Consider the following 25,079-nt stretch of genomic DNA (forward strand, 5'->3'; position numbering starts at 1 on the left):
CATTCAGTATAGATGTCTTTACTGTTATAATATGATTTAAATAAAACACAAGTAAGTCTCAATACTTGTATATCCTTAACATTTTATAACAGCAATTCAAACAATCACATCTTAACAATAAATGTCAAGTTCAGAAAGGATAATATCAATAACTACAATGGCAAGCAATAAAGTGCAGACCTCTGCTAAGGCTCAACAGTCTCCTCATGACAATGCATTTAAATTCTCTAGATCCTGAAAACTTCTAACATTAAAGGAAGTGATTTAAAAACAAATCCTGGATCAACCCTTGGATCTGGATCAGCACCATAATTCAATGGGTTCTTTCCTGACCTATACCACAACTCTATGGTAATAATAAAATTGTATTACATCTATCTCTTGTTGTGTCCATTAAATAAAGTATAGGATTTGTAATATGGGTGACTGGATTTCAATTAAGCCTAATTATTTAGTTATACATTGTATGTATGTATCTTAAATTATTATATTATATTATATAGATTATAGACACTCAGTCCCTATCAGATTATTATATGTTACTGTAGTGAGGGCAGCAGCAGCAGCAGCAGCAGCAGGAGGGATCATGTCTGACTGAACTAAAGTTGAACGTCCATGCTTTTGTTTTGTCAGATTCTATTTCCGTCGTCTTATTCTCGCGCGGTTGCCTAGGTACCGAGCACGCGGCATCTTCCAAATCTGTTAAGTGGTCCAGGCCGACCAATGAGGTCAAACCTGACCGTACCAAAGGGGGGGACGTTTGAGGGGTGCGCCGAGTGTCTCTGAAAAGAATCCAATGTTTCAAATTAATTAATTTATCCATTGAACTGGCGGTTAACGAAACGTATTTAATATCGTGTTTAAAGGCTGTACTGTGTTTTTCAGAGGTGGACACGACAACGCCACACCTGTTGCACTGTGCTAGTGGGAGCTGGTGAATGGTACGACCCGCGGCAGTGTTGAAAGTTGTGTGAAAGTGGACCCTTGTGTCTGTTGGTTGCTAACGTTAGCTGCTAACATCAGGTACCTGCGCCACACGTCTGATGAGAGAAATAAACACGTCTGTTCTGGAGTGGGTCAGATCTGTGGACACTGGTGAGTAGCTCCGGTTTGAATCAAGGTGCTCGTGTGGAAATATAAAGGTGGAGGACATTGTTGTAACATCAGCATAATGCTCACTGGGTCAACTGAATGAGACACAGATATAAACCATGAAAGCAGCGGATTCACTTAACTGTCCCTTTTTATGAAAATGTCCTCTTGCAGATTATCTTATACCAACATCTAACAACTATATTATTCCACATGTATGACCCATTCAGAAGTTCACGTGTTTTATTTGTACTTGCATGCCATTTAATATTCATATCATATTGTATACTGTTGTGAATTTATACCCATATAATATATATATTTTTATATAAACATCATATAGCTCTCTCTCTGTGTGTGTGTGTGTGTGTGTGTGTGTGTGTGTGTGTGTGTGTGTGTGTGTGTGTGTGTGTTTAACAACGTCTTATACTCTTATTAATTTTGTATACCATACTTGCCTATATACTTCTAATTGTAGATATATATATAGATATATATCGATATATATATCTATATATATAGATTTGTCTATTTCAATATCTTGAAGTATTGCCCTTTTTCTTATTCTCTTGTCAGCCTCATTCGGACTGTCTGCTGCTGTAACAAGTGAATATCCACGCTGTGGGTTCAATAAAGTTTTATCTTTTTTCATCTTTTATCTTGCACGTGGCTTCTTTCTGCTGAAGGTCTGAATTTCCCCTGAAACCACGTCAGTTCCCCTGAGATCTGCAGAGAAGACCCTGCTGTGGAGGAGATGTTGGGAAACCAGGATGGTCTTAGCTGGAGTCTCTGATTCCCAGAAGAACTGAGAGGTAACATAACATCACACTTGTTGCATAAAAAGAGGAAGTCCACTTGAGTCTAACAGGATATGAGTATAGTCTGGTCTAAAGGCCACACTAGGTTTCACACTGCTTGGCTGTGTTTGTATTTACACCCAGTTCCTCTTTGTCTGTCAGAGCAGGAAGCTAGGGCCGTGATGTTGAATCCCGTCTTTTCCGGGTTTTCCTTTTCTTTGAATTAGCAAGTTGAGTCTGGAGTCACATTGAAAATAGGATCTTTGACCCTGTTCAGTCCTGTGGGTGATAAAATGACTGAATCCTGCAGGAAACTTGTTTGTTCCCTTCTATGTTATCTGGAGGTCAAAGGTGAGCTTCTTCGACCTAAACCTACCCTGATAATTTGAGTTTATTGCACCTTTTCTTTTGATTGACCGTGCATGAAATACATTCTGCTAAACCACTGGCCCTTCTTGATACCTGGATATAAACAACAACGTGGGAAAATGAGACTAGCCAAAGTATGTTGGTTTAATAATTGGCTCATACTCCCCAAGGACTGTAACCAACTTGCAACAACTGTTCACCTTAGGCAACAGCAACAAACACACCAGCCTGTAATTTTCTTTCTTAATCATTCTCAGTCCAGGAATGTGCATCCTGCAGCCCAGGAAAGTCAGTGTACACAGCAGGGGTCTTTTTGTATGGGCCCCTCTATGAGTAAGTATTCCTCTCTGGAAAACAAGAAAAACAGTCGGCTGACACTGGCTGTAACTCTGAATCTCTTTCTTATATTTCAATGGAAAAACCATATGACTTCACAAACGTAAATAACAGCTCATGATGACAGGGAGTTTTTAGCAGTGGCGCAGAAGCGCCTACTGTTCTTCACATTTGTCTTTTGTAGAATCTGCACAGACTTTATTTCCTTCATTAAGACAAGGGGGGGGGACATAAAATGGGAGGAAGTGTATAGGTTGGTGGTGTCTGGAAAGCAGCTTACGGGGGTTTTAAGTTCATACCCACCACAAGACAGGGGCTCACCGCAGCCCACCAGTGTCCTGTCCAGTGGACGTGTACTTTTACATCAGTGGTATCAAAGCACGAGAATGGCTCCAGCTTATGTAATGTACTTGGAAGATGTTGGTGGATTCTATTCCACTAGTAACGGAGCCTTTAGTCTTTTCAGGAGCTCAAATTGGCTCAATCAGCATCTTTGCAGAGCTGGCGGGCAAAGTAATATGAAAATCATTTATTAAATACTTTAGATGAAAAATTAAACAAAAAGTGAAACAAAATCTTTTAGAAAAGTGATGTAGATAAAATGTAATCTCTTCTTTTAATTATTAAAACTAACAAATGATTGGCACTTAATGGAGAAAGTGCAAAGAGTTGTGTTTAATCAACCATCTGGCAAGAGATAACGCTCCGTAACATCAAATTACCTGGTTGTGAAACAGCTTCCTCCCACGGGCCATTACACTTTGTCCTCTGAGCTCTTGCTGTTTTTATTTAATCATTTTTGCACATGTATCACTCCTTTTTGTATAATTTAATATAATTAAAAACGGTTATTTTATTGCACTTTTTATCATAGCACTGGTCTCGTACCGTGACTCTTTATTGTCTTTTTGAAGTGTTTGTGTTGTGTCTTTAAGGATAATATTATATTTATTTGCACATTTTGCATAAATTTTGTCCCGACAAACGTAATTTTGTTCCATTGTGTATGTGTTCATATATGGATGGGAATGAGAGTAAATTACCCATGACCCCTGAACCTTGTATGCCAGAAAGGATGCTCTTTCAGAAACAGCACTTGTCCTGTTTCCTGTTGACAAAATAGGTTTGTAATCCCAGAAAGGCGAGCAAGGCAGGCAGGTCGGTTAGTGACGGACCGCATGAAATGATCAGTTTTGTTTATTACAGTCCTGCGAGGGCCTTTATTAATTGATGGCTATCGGTACATGGAGAGGATTTTAACAAATACAAAATATAGTATTTATATTTCGGGCCTTTAGGAGATCTCCATGGGCTCTCAAAAACTTTGGTGTATATTTTTCACTATTTCATGGCATGTAATAGATGAGATGTACTAATTAATTAATAAGAAAACGCAGAGTTGTTTGTTGCAGTTGTTGTTGACTTTAACTTGTGAAATAAATGTTATCTTTCACTTCTTCATTACAATTCCAACAATGTTTTGTTTTTGTGGCGAACACAAATGCATTAGCGTAATAGCATAATAAGATGTATGCTTGTACTGATATGTATGCAGAGAATTGTACAGTAACTCTGAAGCTATTCGTTAGTCAGTCACCATGTTTGAAGTTTGGTTCATGAGGTCTGCTCTCACAGTGTCTCTCTGACTGTCCATGCTGTTTTGTTGGATTATCAGTATTTTGATCTTGGTGGTGGTGATGCCTTGTGAGTTGAGCCGTCTTGGGAAAAATTGAGGGAATCCTTTCAAATGAAGGCGTATGGTAGATGTCAGCGCTGGTAATATTACAGTTTGTGCTCGACATAGCTGCCACACAGACAAACACACAGGAACATTTAATCTAGTCTGTTACATCATCCTGCAGTAATAGTCAAACTAACCACTGCAGCCAATGTTCTGTTTTCTCTCGGCTCATGAAAGTAGCAAGCCTGTGATTAGCTGCAAAATAAATTTTTCCTACCAAACCTACATACCATCAATCGTGATGAACGCCAGCAAATAACAGTGTGGCCTGGGCCAGATTGTGCTCCACTAGCTGTGGCCTGTAATATTACAGCCAACATCATTGTTGCAGAAGAATGTTTTTCTGTGCAGCAGTGCAGACAGGCCACGCTCAGAGTTTTACAAATCTAAATACATGTTTTTCTGAAGAGAAGACAATGAGTGCTGTCTCAGTTGAACTATCCCAGATTCAAGAGTTTGGCTGAAGCGTTGCCACAGAAAAATAACCACGCGGCCCTTGTTGCAGAAATACACCAAGTGTTTTTCCCTGTGTTGCAGGGACGGAGTCAGAAACCACATCGCTTTAATGCTTGTATGTGTGTCTGTCTCAACGTCTGTTTCGTGGTGTTACCTGTGTTTCTTTATTTTGCTTGTGTGTGTGTGTTGTATTCTCTGACCAAGTGAAGCTGATTCATTATCCAATAAGATCAGTCATCAATGAGGTGCACGTGGCCAGTGAATTGAGGTTCTTTAAAACCTTGTGTGTCAGGATCAGAAGAGAGGCCTCCAGTTTAGAGACTGCTGGTTTTGCTGGTCCTCAGCCTGGGATTTTAACATTGTGTATTGTCTCATTTGATGTATATAAAAAAAACCTTGGTTTGGGCTCTTTAAAAGGCTTTCTGATTCGTGCCAATGGTGGTCACTGTGATCTTACATGATGTATGCCCATTGGGCCGTTCAATCGTGGGGTCTAACAGCCTTCCTTATGCACAGGGTAAGTGATGAAAATTCACAGGCCTTGTTTTGTGCAAAAATATATGTGGTAATATATATCTGAGGCTAATATGAGTCTTCAGCTGTAAATAACTGTAACACTGTAGCCTGATAGAGTAATTGTGCAGATGAGGTTTGACCCACATGCAGAACAGACGCATTACATTCTTCAGGGTTTCATCCTCTTATTATAAACCCATAGTGTGATTCCTCACTTTTAAAGAGTGGCCTTAGCGTTTCTAGTTTCAGTCGGGTTAAGGCCTCAGTTATACTCCATTGTGGACATGTGTATGGTAAGGTGCAGACACCACAGACATGTTCTATAGCTGCTCTGTATGGTGTTGTGTTTGTATTCTTTTAAAGATGAATAGTAGAGGCGAGGGTACCAGCAAACCTCCTCATACAGTCCCTCGTCAAATTCATTCCATTTTTGTATGAGTACAGCATTTCATCAGGAGTGCTCTCGTGGACCCTTTCATATGTGTGGATGCAGACAGTATAACAATGCTTAAACCCTCTTTGACCCAAATATCCTAGACAGTAGCAGTCACGTGTCTTCCCCTGAGGTCAGTGTGACTCCTTGTCCCGTCAAGTTCTGTTTCTACTGAACTCCACTGGAGGTCAGCAGCTGAGGACGCGCATGCAGATTCCTCACATGCGAGTAACTCGTCTTGTGTTACTGGTTGAAGTTCTGAGCCAGAGACAAACTGACAGTGATGTGCTCGGCCAAAGGTAATGTAGAGAGGAGGACCTGGCATGATGCACTTCGTCTTTCTGTTTTTACTGCAGCTCACAGCTGATCTGGCCTCCACATGAAGTAATCACTTTTGTAAAGGCATCATGTGATTTTTGTGTGTCTGCCTGGTGAAGTAGTACCTGTGTGCTGCAGTCCAAGTGCAGATTGAGTCAGTAATCATAATTGGGACAGAGGCTGGGAACCAGACACTGAGTCAACGCTGACACAAATACAGTATGCGGTTTGATGAGTTTGTAAGTGTGTGTTTGATACGTCACAATGTGTGTTCATCAGTTTTCATGAATCCGTACACACCCACTCGGTGTGTGCGGGAAGAGCATGGGTGTGTTTGCTCGTGTATTTTTGGAGGATCTCCCTGTCAACCATCTGCTCCATCCCTCTAAGACAAACGACAGCAGTTTGGATGACGACCTTCTTTTCATCTTTCCTTCCTTGTTTTTTTTTCTGCGCATATGCCCATGCCTCCTCGGTACACGTGACAGAGACTATACCCTTTGGCTGTTGTCAAGCCCCTCTGGCTATTTAGAGGTCGCTATTTAGCAACAGGCTTCTGGTTAACCATTATTTACCCTGCTCCCCTACACCTGACCCACTGACCTTTTAACCAGAGAGCTCATACAAACAGGTTTTAATCCCTGTTTTTGTGTCCCTGTTGTGCAGAAAGACTTTGAATAGAAAAAGAGGATATCAAGACAAATACAACATGTGTAGGAAAAAAATATTTCACTGTACTGGCAGTATCCAGTTTACTCAGAGGACCATCGGGGAAAGGAATATAACCACTCTCTTAAAAATATTAACACTTATTTGCTCTGATTCCAGAGTTCTCTCCACTTTGGTTTGTTTTTTATGTTGTAATTATTTTTTATTGGTTCAGCAGGTTTGAAACTTGTCACGTGCTGCCCTAAAGAACCAGTAAAGTTCAAACAAGCCCAAAATATTTGCTCGGTCTGTTTGCAGCATGATTGAGTATTTAAATGTCAACATACACTGAGTCAGTGCAACCAGGCCTGATAACAACTCCCTCTAGAAATTTGAATTTTAACGGCCACCTGTTATCACTGGGGAGATACTCCCAAGACACCAATTGCTAATTTGAGCAAACAAGTGTTAAGACCACAGCTCAACAGCTTGTGCTTGTCACCTGTGTCATTACTGTTTGAGAAGTTTTGTTGATTTTATACTCGTTGCTCCAGATCGTTCTTGCTCTGCTCAGCCTGACTTTCTCAGGAGACTGATTCCAGTGCGGTGCCGTTGAGTATCTGCACCAAACCGGGTCGCATGGTGACGGAGACATGGCGTGCCTGGGAGTGCCAGGGTGGAATCTGAGCAGTAATGTGAGATATAAGTCCCTGCATTTGTGGAATGTGTGCGTGCGCTTGTGTGTGTGTGGGGGGCTGCAACAAGTGACGCCGCTTGTGATTTTTGGTGTGAGAGAAAGGAGCTGGAGCTGCAGTAACTTGACACCTCTCATCTACTTTTAGAGGCCACTATAAAAAGACATTACCAGCTGATGAATTAAAAATGAGAACTCTGGAGAGAGCTAATGGTGTGTGTATGTGTGTGTGTTTAGTAAACATCCAGTGGGTTGTCTGCATAGACTCATCATTGTGTGGGTGAATAAACATGTGAGTGTGCATCATGGATCATAGAGTATTTGGCAAAATGAAAAAGCACCACACTCACTAATACTCTTAATCCACCTGTCTCCTCTGTGTCTCTGAGAGAAGGTGTGTGTTCTCATGGGGGTGCGTTACCTCTGCCAGAGGAGCGGCTGGGATGCACACAGGGTATTATGTTGAAAGTATTTCCCCCTGGCACAGAGATGGTGTAGCTTTCATAAGATTGAGCAGACGGGAGGAAGCTGAAGAGAGGAATGACACAAAAGGTGGGGGGAAAAAGAGATATGAGGGGAGGAACAAAAAGCTGATTGTCAGCCAGGCCTAGTCTTTCGAAGGAAGGAAGTTAAGGAGAGAAGGAAGGAAAGAAGAGGAGGTAGAGAAGGTGTTGGAGTTTGTTGACCCAGCTGAATTATTTATTGTCTTATCCTATTGGCTCCTGCTGTGTGTTTTGGAGTTGAGAGCAGCCACTTGCTTTTCCTCCACAGTGAGGGGCTTAAGTGGAAGTCCGCTCCCTGCTGCCGCCTCCGGATAATGACTGACCACTGCATGTGTGTGTGTTAGTCTTTAGAATGTGGCTGTGGTGCCTGATTTCTATGGCCGATTTGTCTACACGTGTGCGTTGTGTGTGTGCACGCCACAAGTTGGTTTGGTGCACTCCGCCCTTGCAGATTGCTTTAAATAAGCACGGCTGTGTGTCGTTGGACTGCAAGGAGGAAGGGTAGCTGAGCCTCTGTGTGCAGGACGTGAGGTAAAGCACTGATAGGAATGGAGACAAGTGCATTTACTGATATAGTCTAATAGGAGAAGGTGAACCCACCTGAACAGTTATCAGCATTTATCTACTTTCTCCTGCTGCTGCATGATGTTGTACTGTGCTATGGCAAAAGTTAAGTTCAGTTAAAAAACAAATTCCAGGCGATTTTGTGTTGTTTTATTGGCATTGGCACTCCTATTATGAAAAATGCAGAGCACCCATTCCAATGAATGATAATGAGGTGGAGGTTTAATGTTACAGTGTGTAAACCCACCTAAATAGTCAAACTATGTTTTTCTTCTTTCTTATATCGTGCATATACTCAATCACAGCTGTAATATCTCATAAGGAAATATGTTTTCCTGTGAGTAACAATCATTTTCAGTATCGACAGTCTAAAACTTAAACATTATAACATTTACTATCAAGGAAAACAATTCAATGGTACAAATTGCTGCAAGCTGCATTTTAGAAGCTTGAGAAATTGTTAGTTTTGTATTTTAGTTCAATCAACATAATCTTCCAATCATTGCTGCTCTTTATGTCTAGTCATGCTGTATTCATAGGAAGTAGTGTCAAACATGAGAACAGCATTTTTGAAAATGGTTCTTTGTCAGTAAAAGGCCACATGGGAAGAAGAAGGATTCATTTTATGTTTTCAGTATTTGTAGCAGCAGTGTTTTTGGATTAAGACATAATATTTGTTTTGCAAACTCAGCCTTGGGAGGAAAGTCACAGTGTGCAGTACAGACGCTGATAGAACTTAATCACTGAAAAAATCTTAACAATACCAAAAACACTGTTTAAATCTAGGGTTGGTAATCCTTGATAAGTTAGCAAGGGCAGGACCCACTTTGAAGAAATGCAACTGATACATCCCACCCTCTCTGTCCTCTCAACAAAGCTTTACCCCCAAAACACATTAATGTGCACTGACTGACAACTGACAGAAGCCGACTTTTCCATGACTCTAACTTCTGTCTATTGTCTCTGCCTCAGTGGTGTATGTCTTTCGGATCATGTGCATTGAGAACACAGGCAGGCAAGTCGGTTAGTGTCATAAAGGCACGCCAGCCAAATGAAATGATTGGTCGCGTTTATTACAGTCCTGTGAGGGCCACAGACAGCACCATTTTTATCTTTTTCTTTTTTAGACTACTTTATTTATTGATGGCTTTAAGGAAGTGAAAAAGATTTTAGTGTTTCAGAACCAACTTACCAACCCTACCCTTGATTGATAATCTCTAACATGTGTCTACATTGAGCGTTTTAATCATGATCATCACTTTACTATACTTTCCTGTCTTTTCACATACAAGTACATCAGGTGGCTTTAAAAAAATCTTGGTGCATTTCCTGAATTACTTTCTGGCAATGGAACTTCATAAGAAAGAAGGCGTAATGAAAGAGTTGAGAAGGTCATGTGATTATCTAGAAAAGACTACTGCTTCCTGTTCTCCCAATTCTCTTCCTGCAGATGGGGGTGGAGTCCTCCTCAGCAGTGGGAGGAGAGGGAGGGGAGCATATTAGACTAAGGAGCTGGGAGACGCTCAGGTTAGTGTTTGTTTAGCTCGCTCAAACACAAGAGCTCACCACACATACAGGGGCTTGTACCACAGACTCCTGCCCTCTTCTTTCAGTCCTGTGCTCCAGAGACTCATTTTAGGGATCTTACAGCCTGCACACATCACGTAAGTAAATGTTACCTTCACTCCTGTTTAACCAGATCACCGTGTCTGAACACCGTGTAGACGTCAGGTTGTGTCTGTGTTCTTAAAAAGGTAGGAGGGCTCCTTGCTCTGACAGCAACATCAGACTTTACACTTGAGAGTGCTGTTTTGACTTTATTATCTTTGTCAGTATTTCTCCAGGGGTTTACTCTTTTGTTTTCTTGTGTTGCCTTTTTACACCAGTTAAAGGCAACACAACAGCTATTGTCCATTTCTGTGTCTCTGCCCGTGCTTCCTTGTCCTTGACATGGTATGCCAAATACTGGTCATGATTTTAACATTTGCCACCACTGCTCCTGGACTATTTTCAATCCATCAGCTGAAACGGGGTAAGAGGCTGTGCGGCAGCCTGTCAGAGTGCATGTATTGTTTCTCTAATAAGTTTAGGATTGACGTTTTATTTCCAGCACAAAAAGTGTTTTCGGAGTGTTATCGTGTATTTCACACTATCAGACAGTTAATGGGGTCAAAGATTTAACAAAGTCTGATGACACGTGACATCTCACTTGTGTTTTTAAGCTTGTATGTCTAAGTTCATATCACCTCAGGCTTTTGGCTAAAACAAACAGAAACTCACCTTTTTAGACTATCAGCAGCACCTCTCTGTCAGTGTGCAGCTCCTCAGGGTTTATAAAGGGTTAATAGTGGAAGAATGAGTCCTATGTGTTACTGTGTTTGTACTTGTGAGTGCAACCAACTGTGTGTGTGTGTGTGTGTGTCTGTCTGTCTGTCTGTCTGTGTGTGTGCGCGTGCGTGTGTAAGTAAGTAAGTAACTAAGTAAAACACTCCCTGTATCCAAGCCAACAGTGCGGCCTAGCCACTGAGGCGACTCCACAGTGACCACTCTCCCTTCCACAAGTGTGTGCGTGTGTGCATGTTTGTGTGTGGGGTGGGGGGGGCAGGGGACAGCAGCCATGGTAGAGGGCAGGAGTATGTGATTGCGTCCACGCCTGCAGGTCTCTGGAATGTATTCATCACCACGTTGAAGGGGTGGGGGGGCTTTATCTCCGTACATGAATGTTTGCCTTCAGGCTTCAGTGTTGAAGCATAGAGCAGCTTACGAGTTCATATGACTGTGGAGATGTGTGCGTCATGCAGTAGTGGATCTTTTTGTATGACTGTGGAGATGTGTGCGTCATGCAGTAGTGGATCTTTTTGTATGAAGTGTGTGCGTGCGTGTGCGTGCGTGTGTGTGCGCACCAACTACTGATCCAAACATATTTAAACACACATTGATCTGCAGATCTGGATTTTCACACCTGCAGATCACTTTGGAGAGTATCATCACATAGCTACACATAATCAGCAGAAATTCTTTGCTGGGTCAGAGTTGTTTCTCCCTCCAGAGGCTCGGCAATGTCAGAACCTCTACGGGCACTGTAAATCTTGGAGCTTGGAAGGCGTCATGCTAGTTATCCGGTACAGGCAGAAAAATAGCCAGCCAACATCCTTTACTTGTTATATGTGAAATAAAACCGAAACAATCGGATTTCCTCAACTAAAACCTCTGTGAATCAATATGTACCATTAAAAAAAGTTAAACTTTATGTTATCATTTTGTAAAAGAATAATCCTTTAATTTGAAAAAGAAATCTTCAATACACTTGAAATCTTTTGTACAGGGTCTTTCAAAACGAATACGCTCAAGGATCTACACATCACTGGAGAGAGTAGGAAGTTCTCTGCTTGTCTATCAATAAATTATCCACTGATGGTGATGTGCTACTTTTACAATCTTGTCAATGTTGCAAATGGATTTTGTCATTTTTTTTCTATTTGGCTGACATGGGCACATGGCAGATGTTATAATATGTGTTTCCTTAACCGCTGGGCTCAGTTTTCCTGAGGGACGACTCAGCCACCTGCTCTCCACTGATTACCTCCTCAGTCAAAACTCTGTTCATGCCTCACACACAGAGAAAAAGAGGATGCTGACATTCATGGATGCACAGATACACATGCACATGAGACAGGATTTCATTTGTCCCCTCCCCATCCCACCCTTGGGTGTAATTGTGCATGGATGTGTGTGTTTCCTGAGGCCACAGACACAGACAGTGATGGGCAGCGAGTTGGAGGAGGGGGTTGAAGAGTGCAGCAAAAGATGGAGGGTGGGGGATGGCACACAAAGATGGAGCTAGATGCTATAATAACTGTCTGCTTATGGTTCAATGGTTGTTTTTGCAGTCGACTAGACCCTAGTGCATATAACGGTTGCATAACCCCTCTAGTCCAGACACTTCAGTCATGCATGTCAGTCGAGTTCTCCACCGGCCAAGAGCTGTTTTCTGTACGAAATGAGCAGCGTGACCAGAACTGACAAGTGCACAGCACTTTGTGTGGGTCTCTGCAATACGACCAAAATCTCATATCCATATATAGGTCATTTCATATCCAGATGTTAAGTTGTTACAGCAGCTCCTACCTCCTTCCAGATTAATCTGTAACTCTTTACCATATGTTGTATGCCGGCAAAACCCTCTTGCAACGTTTATTTTTTTTTTTTGAGCACTCAACTCTGCTTTTGTAGCTCTGATCCATAGACTGTCTGTACTGTTTGACATGATTCTTATGCAGGTGGAGAAAGGGAGGTGTTGATAGTCAGTTGTGGGGACTGGTCTGTGGCATAGTTTATTAAATTATAGATTTGTGGTCAATGTCAGAGCTAACGTCTGTTACTCCGTATTGAAACTTTGTATTGAAACTCCGTTGTGAAACTCCGTTGTGAAACTCCATTGTGAAACTCCGTACTGTATCATATATATCATCTTAGAGGAACCAATACCTCAAATTAAATCCCAGAAAGGTGTAAAATATGGGCTCTTTAAGGGTTGAATCGTGTGACGTCTGGTGCTCTGGTCCTTGTCTCTCTGTCTTCATTAGCTGTCTTTGGAGCTCTCTAAATCAGTCCTGAGGGGGAGTGGCTGATAACCTTTTGAACCCTTCTGTTGAGATTCTATTGATTTAAAAACTGAAGCCGGGGTGTTCCAGTGGGGTGATGGGCCGAGGCTCGTGTCCCACACACATAATCTGACTCACACAAACTGGGTATACAAGTAAATGAGGTTGGACTATTATTCAACCAGAAGCCTCAAGGAAGATGCTTCAGTCAAATCAAGCGTGAAGTGTTCAAACAGTAACTATGAGTAAAGAAATGCTACGAAAGGGACCTTCCTTTTGTTATGATTGCACTTGACATCTTTTCTTTACTTAATGTTTTCTTTCTAGTTAAAGTGATAATGAGAACTAAGATGTAGCAGCATGGCTCTATGAATGGCAGTGCTGGTTTCTGCTGGTTTGCCAGTTGATACACCTATTTGGTCCAATCTGAGCTGATTGCTAATGACTGATAGTTTTGGCATTTATGTAGTCTTAAAATGTCCACATGTAAAAATCATCCCCTCAGATGCAGGTGCACAGAAGAGTATCCACGAGCACTGAGACTAGTGTGAACAGTTGCTCACTTGTCATGTTGAATTTTGAGACAATGGAGGCAGAGATGGAACACCCCAGTCCCCACCCTATTTTTTATCTTCCAACCCCTTTCCCCTAATTTTTCTGTAACTTGCCCATGAGTATGCCTTTCCGCTCATAAATACTATTATGCGCGAAATTTGAGACAAAATGAATAACGTCATCCTGATGTTGAGCCCAGCATTGTTTGTTCTCCCAAACTACTATTTAAGTCAAGAATGATTGCTAAACGCCCAACATAATGAAGCGTTTAGTGTTACAATAATTCTAAAAAGCCTGTTGTGTAGTCACAGTTATCAGGGTTAAGATGCTTCTTAGTTGGCCTTTTTGAACACACGACAGACACGAATATGTCAGGATGAGGAATACAAATATGTCAGGATAAAAAGGTTTCATTCATGTAGAAGATGCAGACGAAGATATTCTCTTGGAAAGACAACAAGATTCGAAAGCTTTTGGTAATACAGGCCGACACCAATGCCACCTAGCTTCTGCAGCAGAATTTATACGTTACGTCCGGCCTCTGCATGCTGTGTCACCCCTCATCTGAAGGCTCCAGAGATTTTTCTGTTGTTGTGAACACATCTGACTGGAGAATCTTCTGCTGCGTTCTTCATATGTGGAAGACAAACTTAAAAAAATGTCAGGACCCAATTGTACGGACATTTTGTGGAGTTCATGTTTGAAAACGGCTTGTGATCATTGGCAAAGAGGCAAGTCCAAGTGCCCAGAAATAGATGAGCAAAGGTCACCATAAAGACAGGTTTACCCTGCTAGTCACACAGACACACACAGTCAGAGGCAAACACTCCAGCTGAGCATGCTTGTTTGTTTTTCTGTCGCTCTCACACGTTTCCTGTTGTGCAATGCGTCACTGCTTCCTGCTCATCCCTCCAGCAGACAACGAAACTTACTCGCCACAAAGTCCCCAGTGGCCTTTGTCCCTCTGCTTGGGGTGAAGGTGACTCTTCCAGGTGTTAATGAAACAGGGATCTTCCTCAGACATTGACAGATTAGAATATATTTTTTTAGCATGGACCTTCACTTTTCTCCAAAGCAACATACTGAATACTCTCAAGCACTACAAAGATTGTTGTTCACCCTGTGAAGGCCAGATATATCTGCATGCTTATTAAAATAATTTTCTCAATTTCCTTTGTATTGATGTTTTCCATTCTTTTAAAAGTTGTACTCAACTGTGTGTCCCTGAGGCAATACCCAGCATAATACCTCTTACTTTTGCTGTGTTCACACGACTCCGGAGTTTTTAAGCTCTGAAAAAACAACTGTCCTAGTTTTATTTTAACCCTCCGGGGCTGCATTCGCCTACATTCGCTTCCTGATTGGGTCTTATCCGTCATGACTCGAATATCAGTGATGAATACAACATATATTATGAACTATAAGCATTGCTAACACCGACTGTCAGTAACCTCATCGTCGGTCCAAGCAAAGAACTCCCTGCTCTTTCTTTTCACCATTACTGTTCCTCATAGTGTTTTCTGCAACTGAGCAACCAACTGCAGAGTCGACAATCCAGTCCCTGTTTACACTGTCATGTGACATGTCTATAGGTGTGTTATCACAGGCAGAGATTATTTCTGATACAGAGCTAAAACGTTTCTCTAGCTTGAAATTCTAAAAAGAAAATGTCTTGGTGTGGACGTATCCTGAACAACACTGTCTGACTAGGGTGTTATTCTCTTCTATCATACTAAAAGGGAAAGCATGCATCTCTCCAGAGAAATTCCATTGCCACATTCAAAAACTTTCCTCAAGTAGTTTCCACCCAATGCAGCAAGCAGTTATTTAAACAAAACCCAAGATCAGTATATTTTCTTTAAGGTCAACCAGACTTGCGAGGAGAGGGCGCAGTGAAGCCATTTTATCTTCCCTTCTTTCACTCATTAAGGTTTTTTTTCACATTAGACAGGAGGGGATTTCTGCTGACATCTTTTTAGGCGGAGTCTCTCTTGTTTTCTATACAGTCTGGGGTCAACGTCCGCTGGGAGCAAGGCCACAGCGATAGGACAAGCCAGCTGGCGTCACAGAACACATACAAATGCACCATGTTCCCTTCGAACAATGTTTGGACCCTCACAGTGCTGTGTCTTCCTGTTTTTGGGTCATGTTTCAGGACATTTTCTAGGAAGAAGTATATAAAAACGATCAGACGTGTCCTGGTGGTTCTTCTTCCTCTCTCCTCCTGAAATCCACTTCCTCACGTGCTGATGTTTGCTATTTATTCCATCACTCAGTTACTAAGTGGTAGAAAATATTGGTGAGTCAAATTGCTCCCAGTCATGGGCTCTCCCTATAATTAGTGTTATGCAGGCTGGTTGGTAGATGACCATGCTCATTCAGTTGTGGTTAAGTGCTAGTCATCTCTTCCTTACATCTGGAGCTTCCCTTGCCATCCGTTCTAACATAGAGTAAAAACGTACACACTTCTACCCTCACCTCTATTCTTTTTGTCTCTTGCTTATATACTACTCACCCTCTCGAACACTATAAAACCTAATCTCTCTCATTCACACGCACACACACACACACACATGCTGCAGACATCATTACCCACTAATATGGCGGTTAGAAAGCCAAATGTAAAATCCGTCAGATTCATAACAGCCCAGCGGTTAGCATAGTTTTATGATAATCGAACCGAGCAAGTTTCCATCATGCAATAGAAAATGTCATTCCGTGGTCTGTCACTGTGGTCGGTGCCTGTGGTAATCTCGTGGCTTTTGGAGACATCAGCTGTTTGTGTAGCTGCAGAACAGAACATGTATGGAAAATAAAAGACGGAAAGTTAGGAAAACAAGACGAACAGGGCAGGCTTAGGGGATGTTTGTGTTTCCCTGGGAAGTTACTGCAAACTCATTGAAACACCAATATACACATGAATGGACCCATGCTTGACCAATTTGCCTGTTTTTCTGTGGCAGCCAGAGGTGTAATACACGCATTAGCCCCGCAGCAGTCATGGCTTGTAGCTGTACGCTGAGGAAATAAACGATACTAGCTGCTGTCTTTTTGGACCAGGGACTATCTAGGCCACCAGTGTGTAGATGGCTCCTCTCAATGCCCAGCTTTGAAGGAGGACTGGGTTTTCATTGACATTCTCCCAAGTTTATTTAGCAGCTTTGACTGTACCCTTTGAATTCCTTTTTTTTCTAGATAAACAATAAAAAAAACAATATCTACAATAAATATTGTTTGTAGTTCAAGATCTCTCATGTTATCCAGATTCCCTTTCGCACATACCTCTTTTACACCAAAGTTTAGTGGGTGTGTGAATAAACCCACTTTCCCATTGCCAGTGTAGGAGCTTGTCCTTCAGGTTTTTCTTCCCAGGTGCATCATGTTTGACATCACAAATATACCAACAACTGAGGAGCTCTCTCCTCATTGCCACGTTAGCGTGTTCATCCCGGGTGTCATGTTTTCATCACTGCCGATTGGAGCCGAAGATGATAAAAACTTGTGTCTACTGCAAAGTCATTTGACCCAGGACAGATTGCCGATTGTATCCATTCAATTCAGTCTAAAGTCAGATGTTTGTGGGGGTTTTTTTTTGACCTGTCGAAAATAGGCTGCAGCCCGTTCAGAGTGGGTGTGCGGCACCTTCATTCCAGCTTTCTACTTAGTGTAAAATGTACAAACACAGAATGGAGGAGCATTGTTATTCCGTCTTTAAGCCAGCAGTGGAGGTAGGCACTGAGCCAGATTGATAATTCTGTCCAACCATTGGGTGCTCTTAGAGACTGTTTGTGGACATGAAGAGACTCTAAATCTGGACTAGAAAGATGTGTTTTTTCAGGAGAGGCCTTTGTACGGGTAATGACAAGGCCAAAGTGTACGGAACCTGAGGTAGCTGAGGTTTCTGAGACCAGACAGTTTGTCTTCACCATTTCTGGTAAAGTCTTTCTCTAGGATGTGTTTTCTATGAATGGACATTGTAGTGTATACAACCATTTCTATAATTACCTATAGCTACTGCACTGAAGCTGGTGATCTGAGTGGCTGGGCACAAGGCCTTTTTTCCTCATTCCCAAGAAGGTCCTTGTGATTTTCAAGAAAAGCATTTGAGCAGTTCTCACATGAGAAATGTAAACACAAATGAACATATATTTCTTAAAGGCTAGGATTCTAAATGTCATGGCAATGTGTGTGTGTGTGTGTGTGTGTGTATTTTGGCATTAATTTCACATCAAACTGTGGATGTGGTGGTTATGTGGCATGTAACCATACAGCTGCCTGCATGCTCCACTCATAAATAGGTTATACCTGTTCTCACATATTCTCTGGGCTGGATACCATGCCAAGAGTCGAGTTGCATTGTGGGTAATTAAGGAACCAGGTTGTGACAAACGAGAAGAATCAATGGAAAAAAATAAAATATATATCCCTGGTTCTGTGCATTGATTATCATCCGCAGAGTACTACTTTTAACTAACTGCAGGCATGTGTGTGTGTCATCAGCCCTATCTCAAAAGTTCAGACATGGATTGTCACCATCTCCTGTGCATCTCATCTGGGAATCTTTCTTCCTCTGACTGAAACTCATGAAACAAACGCTCCTTTATTTGCCCATAAAATGAGAACATTTCTTCTCACTTTGAGCATTCTCTTTCTTCTGCGACCAATGTTTCCATAATAGTATTTTCTTTTCCTTTTTCTGCTCCTCTGCCTAAATGTATTCCCCAGAGCTTTGCCTAAAGGCTCTAGGTGGCATGAGGTTTGGGAATCATTATTTTCTGTGATGCAAATGTGTTTTAATTTAAGCTGAACTATTTTAAACCCTCCTTTGGTTTGTCACATGGTTAAGATGAAAGTAAAGTGTGTGACTATGTCTGCGCTGTTTCCAGGCTCTTGAAGTACCTGTGTGTGTGTGTGTGTGTGTGTGTGTGTGTGTGTGTGTGTGTGTGTGTGTGTGTGTGTGTGTGTGTGTGTGTGTGTGTGTGTGTGTGTGTGTGTGTGTGTGTGTGTGTGTGTGTGTGTGTGTGTGTGTGTGTGTGTCCAACCGTAAGCTGTCATGGTTGCTTTTGCTCTATCTGCTGCTGGTCTGCTGTTCAGAGATGGGAGAGGAAAGGAGATGTCGTGAAAACAGGATCACATGCTGAGGGAGGCAGGGAAGGAAGACTGCTATAAAAAGACTAATTAAAAATGTGTGGATAGATACGTTAGAGGTGGAGGTGATGAGGAGGGAGAGAAACGGGGTGCAATGACTGTGTGATGTAACCCTGGAGTGTAATGTTGTAAACGATAAAGGAGGGGAGGGGTGTTGGGAGCGGATGGAGAGAATTGTTTTTCTGGGAGATCAGAGCTTGACTATAGACGCACGTTGTGTGCGTCGGCAGCGCTTTGAACTCCTAAAACTGACTCATTTGGTGCTACGGCTACATCCACACTTACATTTTCATCTGAGTTTTAGAGCTGTTAAAACTGAGAAGTTTGGAAACACGGCTGGCCCCTTTTTAGTTTTAAAACTCTGGGGCTGCGTTTTAGTCTGAGCAGACAGAAACGGAGATGTTTGGAAACAATGACATACACGCTTGCTACCACTTGCTGATTGCGTCTTTTTCGGTCGCAACGTAGCCTTCGCTATTTCGTCACGCTCCTATCACATTACCCTTTCAAAAAGAAAGCAACTGGCATTACCCTCAGCTACCAGTGTAGAACACAACATGGATAATCAAATACAAGCGTGGCTGATTCTGTTGTCTTTGCTTACATTTGTTGTGCAGTGAAATTCTGAATTTTACAGTGATACAACTGTTTAAGTGTGTAGGAGACAAGCTGTTATTCGAACAATCTGGACAGAGATCGTTTTAGTTTGAAAACATAGTGGCATGAAGATATAGAAACGGGAGGAAAAATACTCACTTTCTTCTTCTTTGTTTAAGTTTCTTAGTCTATGAAGTAGAGTTAAATGTATTCGGACAGTTTTTAGTTACTGTAATCATTGCATGTCAAGCACCAACTGAAAGCTGAATTTCCAAATTAAAGCTGAGTAGGACTGTGAATAAAATAATCTGGTTGTTCACACTTTGTCTCCACTGTGATGAGACACAGAGCTACACAGGGTGACCAGTTGTGCAGGCTTTCAGTGTTTTTCACTATGTTTTCACATCACCCTGCTGCGCTTGATGCAAGTCAGTGTAAAATATTGCAGCTGTTTTGCCCGTTGCCCTCCCCTCCCTTTCTCTACCCCCTTTCTCCCTTTCAAAGAATTTTTCATTTGAATGAAAACCCTGCCTCAGTGTTTTGTTCCGCTCAGAGGGGGGAGGGGTCCGATTGGTCAGAATCCCTTTCGAGGCGGACCAATGCCTGCACACCTCCCGCCTACCACCCCGCCCCCCGTGCCCCACTGAGGCTCCTGGCCTGACGCGCGATTGGCCGGCTGGGAGGAGCCAGACGGGATATTAAAGCCTGTCCCGTCTGCTCCACTTCAGTGTTGAAGAGAGTCCGTCTGTCAGCCACAGGATAGTGTGTGTGTGAGAGTGTGTGTGAGAGAGGGAGTGTGTGTGTGTTTCAGTGTGAGTGGATGTTTTTGTTCTTGAGAGGCGGACGACAGGAGAGTTCTACCGATATCTTACTTGGACTTCCATCTGTTTTGAACTCTCTACAGGACTGTGAGGCTCTGCTGCTGAGTTACCGGCTGGCTTTTTGTGCGTGACCACAGCTGGACAGACAGACGGAGGCTGAACAGACATTGTGACTGGGATCATAAAGGCTGTCGTGTTGCCGGGATCGTTGCTGGCTGATCTACCAGACCTGTATTTGAGATAAAGAGCTCCCATCAGATCAGCTGTACTGGGGCTGACCGGTGACCCCGATCCACAGCCTAACCCCCTTCTGGGTCACCGCTGAGCTAACAGAGGTGGTCTGGCCGGACCTGATGTGGAATTTCACCCCGACTGACCCTGTCCCACAAGTAGCCTTTCACTGAGCCCGGACTTGGAAAAAGGAAGAATAAAAGAGAGGGGTGACGGAGAAGAAAGGAGGAAGAAAGAGAGAGAAGTGAGAGCAGCAGCAGCAGCAGCAGCACAGTGACCGGGTAAGGAAGTTAAAGGGGGTCTCTGGGAGTGAGGGTGCAAGGCTCGGAGGAGGGGGAGGAGAGTGGGAAGAAAAGGGAGAGTACAAAAGAGCTCTTTTCTTAAGCTTAGAAAGGACATGTGGGAGCTCTAAAAGGATGTTCATGGACCATAAAATCATCACACACCTCATGTTTACTACATTCTGGTTGTCACATTTAAGCTAGAAAACACTTTAGTTTACATTTAACACAATAATCATTCTCTTATTCCTTCCCACAGCTCATAATCTCAGCTTTTCTCTTCCTTGTGATTCATTTTAAAGACATTTTGACTGAAAATCTTTCCTTTCTCTCCGTCAGATCCTCCAGCATGCCGGTTGAAACGCTGCGGCCTTCAGACGGCCGTTTAGCCGGAGTTCCCTTCACCTCTGCCATGCCCTTCAGGATACTTAACAAGGGCCCGGATTACTTCCGTCGCCAGGCTGAGCCCGGGGCCCGTAAACTGAGTGCGGTGGAGCGCCTGGAGGCCGACAAGGCAAAGTACGTTAAGAGCCAGCAGGTGGCCCTCACCCGTCAGGCTCCTATAAAACCACCAATCATCCGCAAGCCACTCGTCCCTCCGGGGATGATGTTCCAGTGCCAGATCAGCACTCCTCCAGCCCGCAAATTTCCCCGCTGCCCAGTGGATGTGGAAAACAGAGGAGGAAGAGAGGGACCAGGAGGGAGAAGAGGACCTGCTCTTAACTTGGATATTCTGAATAATCTAATCAATGATGTATGTGATGGACCATTGCCCAGTTCCCAGTCTTCTTCCTCTACCTCCCCCTCCTCATCATCTCCTTCATCAGGAGCTAAGAGCATCGGCAGCAGCCTGTCAGCAGAACAGGAGAGGAGCAGCAGGCTCCTCAACAACCTTAAACCTGTGAACCACGGCAACACCAACTCTTCATCCAACTCCTCCTGCACTTCCTCACCACTCAGTAACAACCTCCGTGCCCCTCCAGCAGAACTCAGCCGACGTCCACCCCCGATTCCAGCACGAGTGCCACGCATTGGGCTTCCTGTGCCCTATAGCTCCCCAAACTCAGTGACAGTACGCAGGGTGGATGTCCGGCCTCAGGCAGAGATAAGGAAGCCCCTGAGGGCCCAGCTGCAGATCAGGCCCAGACAGACTCCACAAGGTCAAGTTGCGCACCCCCAAGTTCCACCCCCACCTCCACCTACTCACAACCAACCCCAACCTCACACTCAGCAGAGCACCCCCTCACAAACTCTGCCCTCCCCTCCCGCCTATCTGCCACCCAGTCCCATGCTGGTTAGAGCGGGCATGATCCCGCCAGCCTCCCCCGCTTTCACCCGTATATCAAACGCCAGCTCCAAGGGGTCAGCCCGTAAGCACCCATCCTTGCACCGCTCCAAATCGGACCTGAGCGACCGGTATTCCCGTGCAACAGCCGACCTAGAGCGATTCTTCAACTACTGCGGGCTGGACCCGGAAGAGGTGGAGGTGATGGGCGGAGTGGAGCGCTTCACAAGAGCCAACTCGGACATTGTTTCCATCTCCAAGCTCCGCAGCGTCAGCACGCCCAGCTCGGAGTGCGGAGATGAGGCTGAACGGGCGAGGGAGGACGAGGGCGATGAGGATGGGCCCGCCAGAGCCAATGAACGGGTCCCCTACGGCATCTCCGTCATTGAGAGGAACGCGCGAGTCATCAAGTGGCTATATGGCATCCGTCAGGCCCGAGATACTAACAACGCTGTCTCTAACGTATAGACTAACGAGGACTTGAAGGAACTTGAAATAAACAAACAGGGAAGCAGAACTTTTTATATGTATACACACGTCTTTTTATCTGGGCTGCAAGTCAGGACTGCCTCCCTGCAAGACTCGATGGACCGTACATTTACTTTTTCCTTCACTTGATCTTGTATAGCAATACTGGTATACGAAAGCAATAATAGACTGGTATAAATGATGATGGTGAGGATGAAGCCAGGTGATGTTTGCAATTGTTCCTCATGTAAAGGTACTTAATGTGTGTCTGTGTGTGTGTATGTGTATGTGTGTATGCGTGCGTGTGTGTGTAGCAGACAGCTTGGCAGCACAAAGATAAACTGGAAATTAGCCACACACACACAGTGTGGTGATTGTCCAGCGAGCCAGGAAGAGAACCACGTTGATACTGTGAAACGTCACAAGAAAAGCTTCCATAAACACATTTGTATTTTTTAAAAACCATTTTGGCTGTTAGACTGTTATTATTATAAAAAAAATTGTCCGCATGTGAGTGAAACATTTGTACACAATATACTTTAGGGTCCGTCATCTCAACGAAAGCACATGTATTGCTCTCACACCGGTGGTCACCTCACGGCACAGATGTACATTCAGGTCATTTACAGTAAACGTGAGCAGCTGCAGTTTGTGGAATCTGTATATTTGACCATAACATTTCTCTAGAAAAATCAGAAAAATAGTTTTGTGTTTCGGATGAAGCTGCGCTGGTGCAGCGAGAGAAATCTGTTTACTGCGTACTGTATGTCTTAGCACGGATGAGAGAGCAAGTCATATGATGAGGGATGATCTCATAAGTGGATGGTTGAAGTAAGTGTAGCATGAAAAGTTATTTTGCCTCCGGAGAAATAATCAAAGGATGGCTAAAAGGAAGACTGAAGAGTATACTCGTGGATTAAAAGAAGAAGATACCTATGGTGTATAAACACGTCTGTTGTTCTGAAAGTGTCTCAGGAAGATGTACTTGGCATACTAATGAAAATGGACCAATATTTATTTGAAAAATGTAATTTAAACGTATTTTTTAATATTGGACGACTGGGTACAGTCTTTTTGTGCTCTTAAGTGCAATCCGATGAAATCTACAGTGCAGTTTATTTAGGATCACATTGAAACACAAGCTAATACAGGCACCAGTCACAAGTGTGAATGTTGTAAACGGGGGAATGCTACGTGTAACAAGTTCCCTGCTGCTCCGTGTGGAGCACTACAGAAAGTGAGACTGTAGTGTGCTTATTTGACTTCCTGTTTGTCGTGGTGGGAGCAAGAGAAGAGGTCTGTCCCCCCTGTGCGAGCTCTCCACCCTCTGCCTCCAGCTGCTTTTAGCTTTTCCTTCTCCGTACCTGCAGCGTACAGCGGCAGCCGGATCAGAGCGGTGGAGAACAGCGACAGCAGCGATGAAGTGTGCTGTTGAATCTGGCACTGGATGCCCAAAGAGTCTACAAGTGAAGAAAATGCTTTACCGTGGTTGTATTCTAAACAGTTAATAAAAAATGTTCAAGTATGATCACTGTTTTTCTTCTTTGACGATGACTGTAAATATGATGACATGCTGCTCCTCTGGTTTCCTCAGTGTTTTGGGATCATGTGAAGCGCTGCTGCCAAGACCTCGGTTGATAATCTGCAATCTGGTGCAGGTCCAGTTCTGCGCTGGCAGGTGTTCGGCCCATCGAATCTCATTTCACCATCAATAATTGACACAGAGCACTTTTCTCCTTGCTCGCCTGCGTGGTCATTGTTTACTTTGACTGTGTTCTACATCATCTTAGACAGAAGAATGTGGACACGCACACAATCTCTCGCTCTAGCCTTGCACTCGCACTCTTTCATTAAGTCTTTCCCAAGAAAGTGTTGTGTTACTGTGTGCTCAGACTGCAGTCTGGTGGGCTGTTGTGATGATAGAATGCTCTGTAGGAGGGACACAGTGTAAAATGAGTGCGTGTGAAGGGATCTGCACTATAAATGTATCCATTCACAGCACAATGTGTGCGCACAATCATGAAAATATGAAGGGGCTCTAGATGAATACTCCACTAAACGCAGTATCAAAATATAGTCCACAATGAGTTTACTTCCTTTTGGTCTACAGCTTACACAGATCAACAGATACAGGTGTTGAAGTTGATGGTGATAAAATGATACGCCAGCTATTGTTAAAATAAAGAACGAGAAGAATCTAGATCAAGAGTTTTCAAAGTCTGAGACTGTGGGCCTCCCCTCAGACAAAGCTTGGGGAGAAATCTGCCCCCTCACACGACCTTACCAAGTCAATGTCTGGATGCCCATGGGATCATGATGATGAACACAGACCCTAATATGAGTGTTTGACATTATTTCAGACGGCACCAGATACATACAAATCTGTCCTAATGCATTTGTTAGGTGTGTGGGAAAAAACAAAAAACTACTTCTGAAGCATCTTTTTGACCAGATCACTTACATTTAGGTGTTTCTGTGTGATCTCCCTTTAATAGAATAATGCCATAACAAATTTTTTTTTTTGTATGTAATAATTCACAACCAGTCCCCTTGCGGAGGCCTGCATTCTACTGTACTTTGAAAACCTCCGGACTAAATCAAAGCAGCAGACGCAGGAAACCC

The 25,079-nt window shown here is 43.2% G+C and overlaps 1 protein-coding gene across 3 annotated transcripts; it reads left to right on the forward strand.

Annotated features, from left to right (window-relative positions):
* The first annotated feature begins 965 nt into the window (after positions 1 to 965).
* On the forward strand, positions 966 to 23,985 carry wu:fa11c10 (protein FAM110A). 3 transcript variants are annotated; one of them, XM_035159410.2, is made up of 4 exons: positions 966 to 1,095; positions 1,779 to 1,904; positions 20,276 to 20,704; positions 21,044 to 23,985. In XM_035159410.2, exon 4 carries the CDS (start codon positions 21,054 to 21,056, stop codon positions 22,455 to 22,457), a length of 1,404 nt encoding a protein of 467 aa, XP_035015301.1. In that variant the 5' UTR covers positions 966 to 1,095; positions 1,779 to 1,904; positions 20,276 to 20,704; positions 21,044 to 21,053; the 3' UTR covers positions 22,458 to 23,985. The 3 variants fall into 3 exon arrangements, with proteins under 3 accessions (XP_035015301.1, XP_035015302.1, XP_035015300.1); XM_035159411.2 differs by lacking the exons at positions 966 to 1,095; positions 1,779 to 1,904 and adding an exon at positions 9,989 to 10,131; XM_035159409.2 differs by lacking the exons at positions 966 to 1,095; positions 1,779 to 1,904 and having other exon boundaries at positions 20,068 to 20,704.
* Positions 23,986 to 25,079: the final 1,094 nt, after the last annotated feature.

This window comes from Hippoglossus stenolepis, chromosome 6 (assembly GCF_022539355.2).
Source record: "Hippoglossus stenolepis isolate QCI-W04-F060 chromosome 6, HSTE1.2, whole genome shotgun sequence".
Lineage (NCBI taxonomy): Eukaryota > Metazoa > Chordata > Actinopteri > Pleuronectiformes > Pleuronectidae > Hippoglossus > Hippoglossus stenolepis.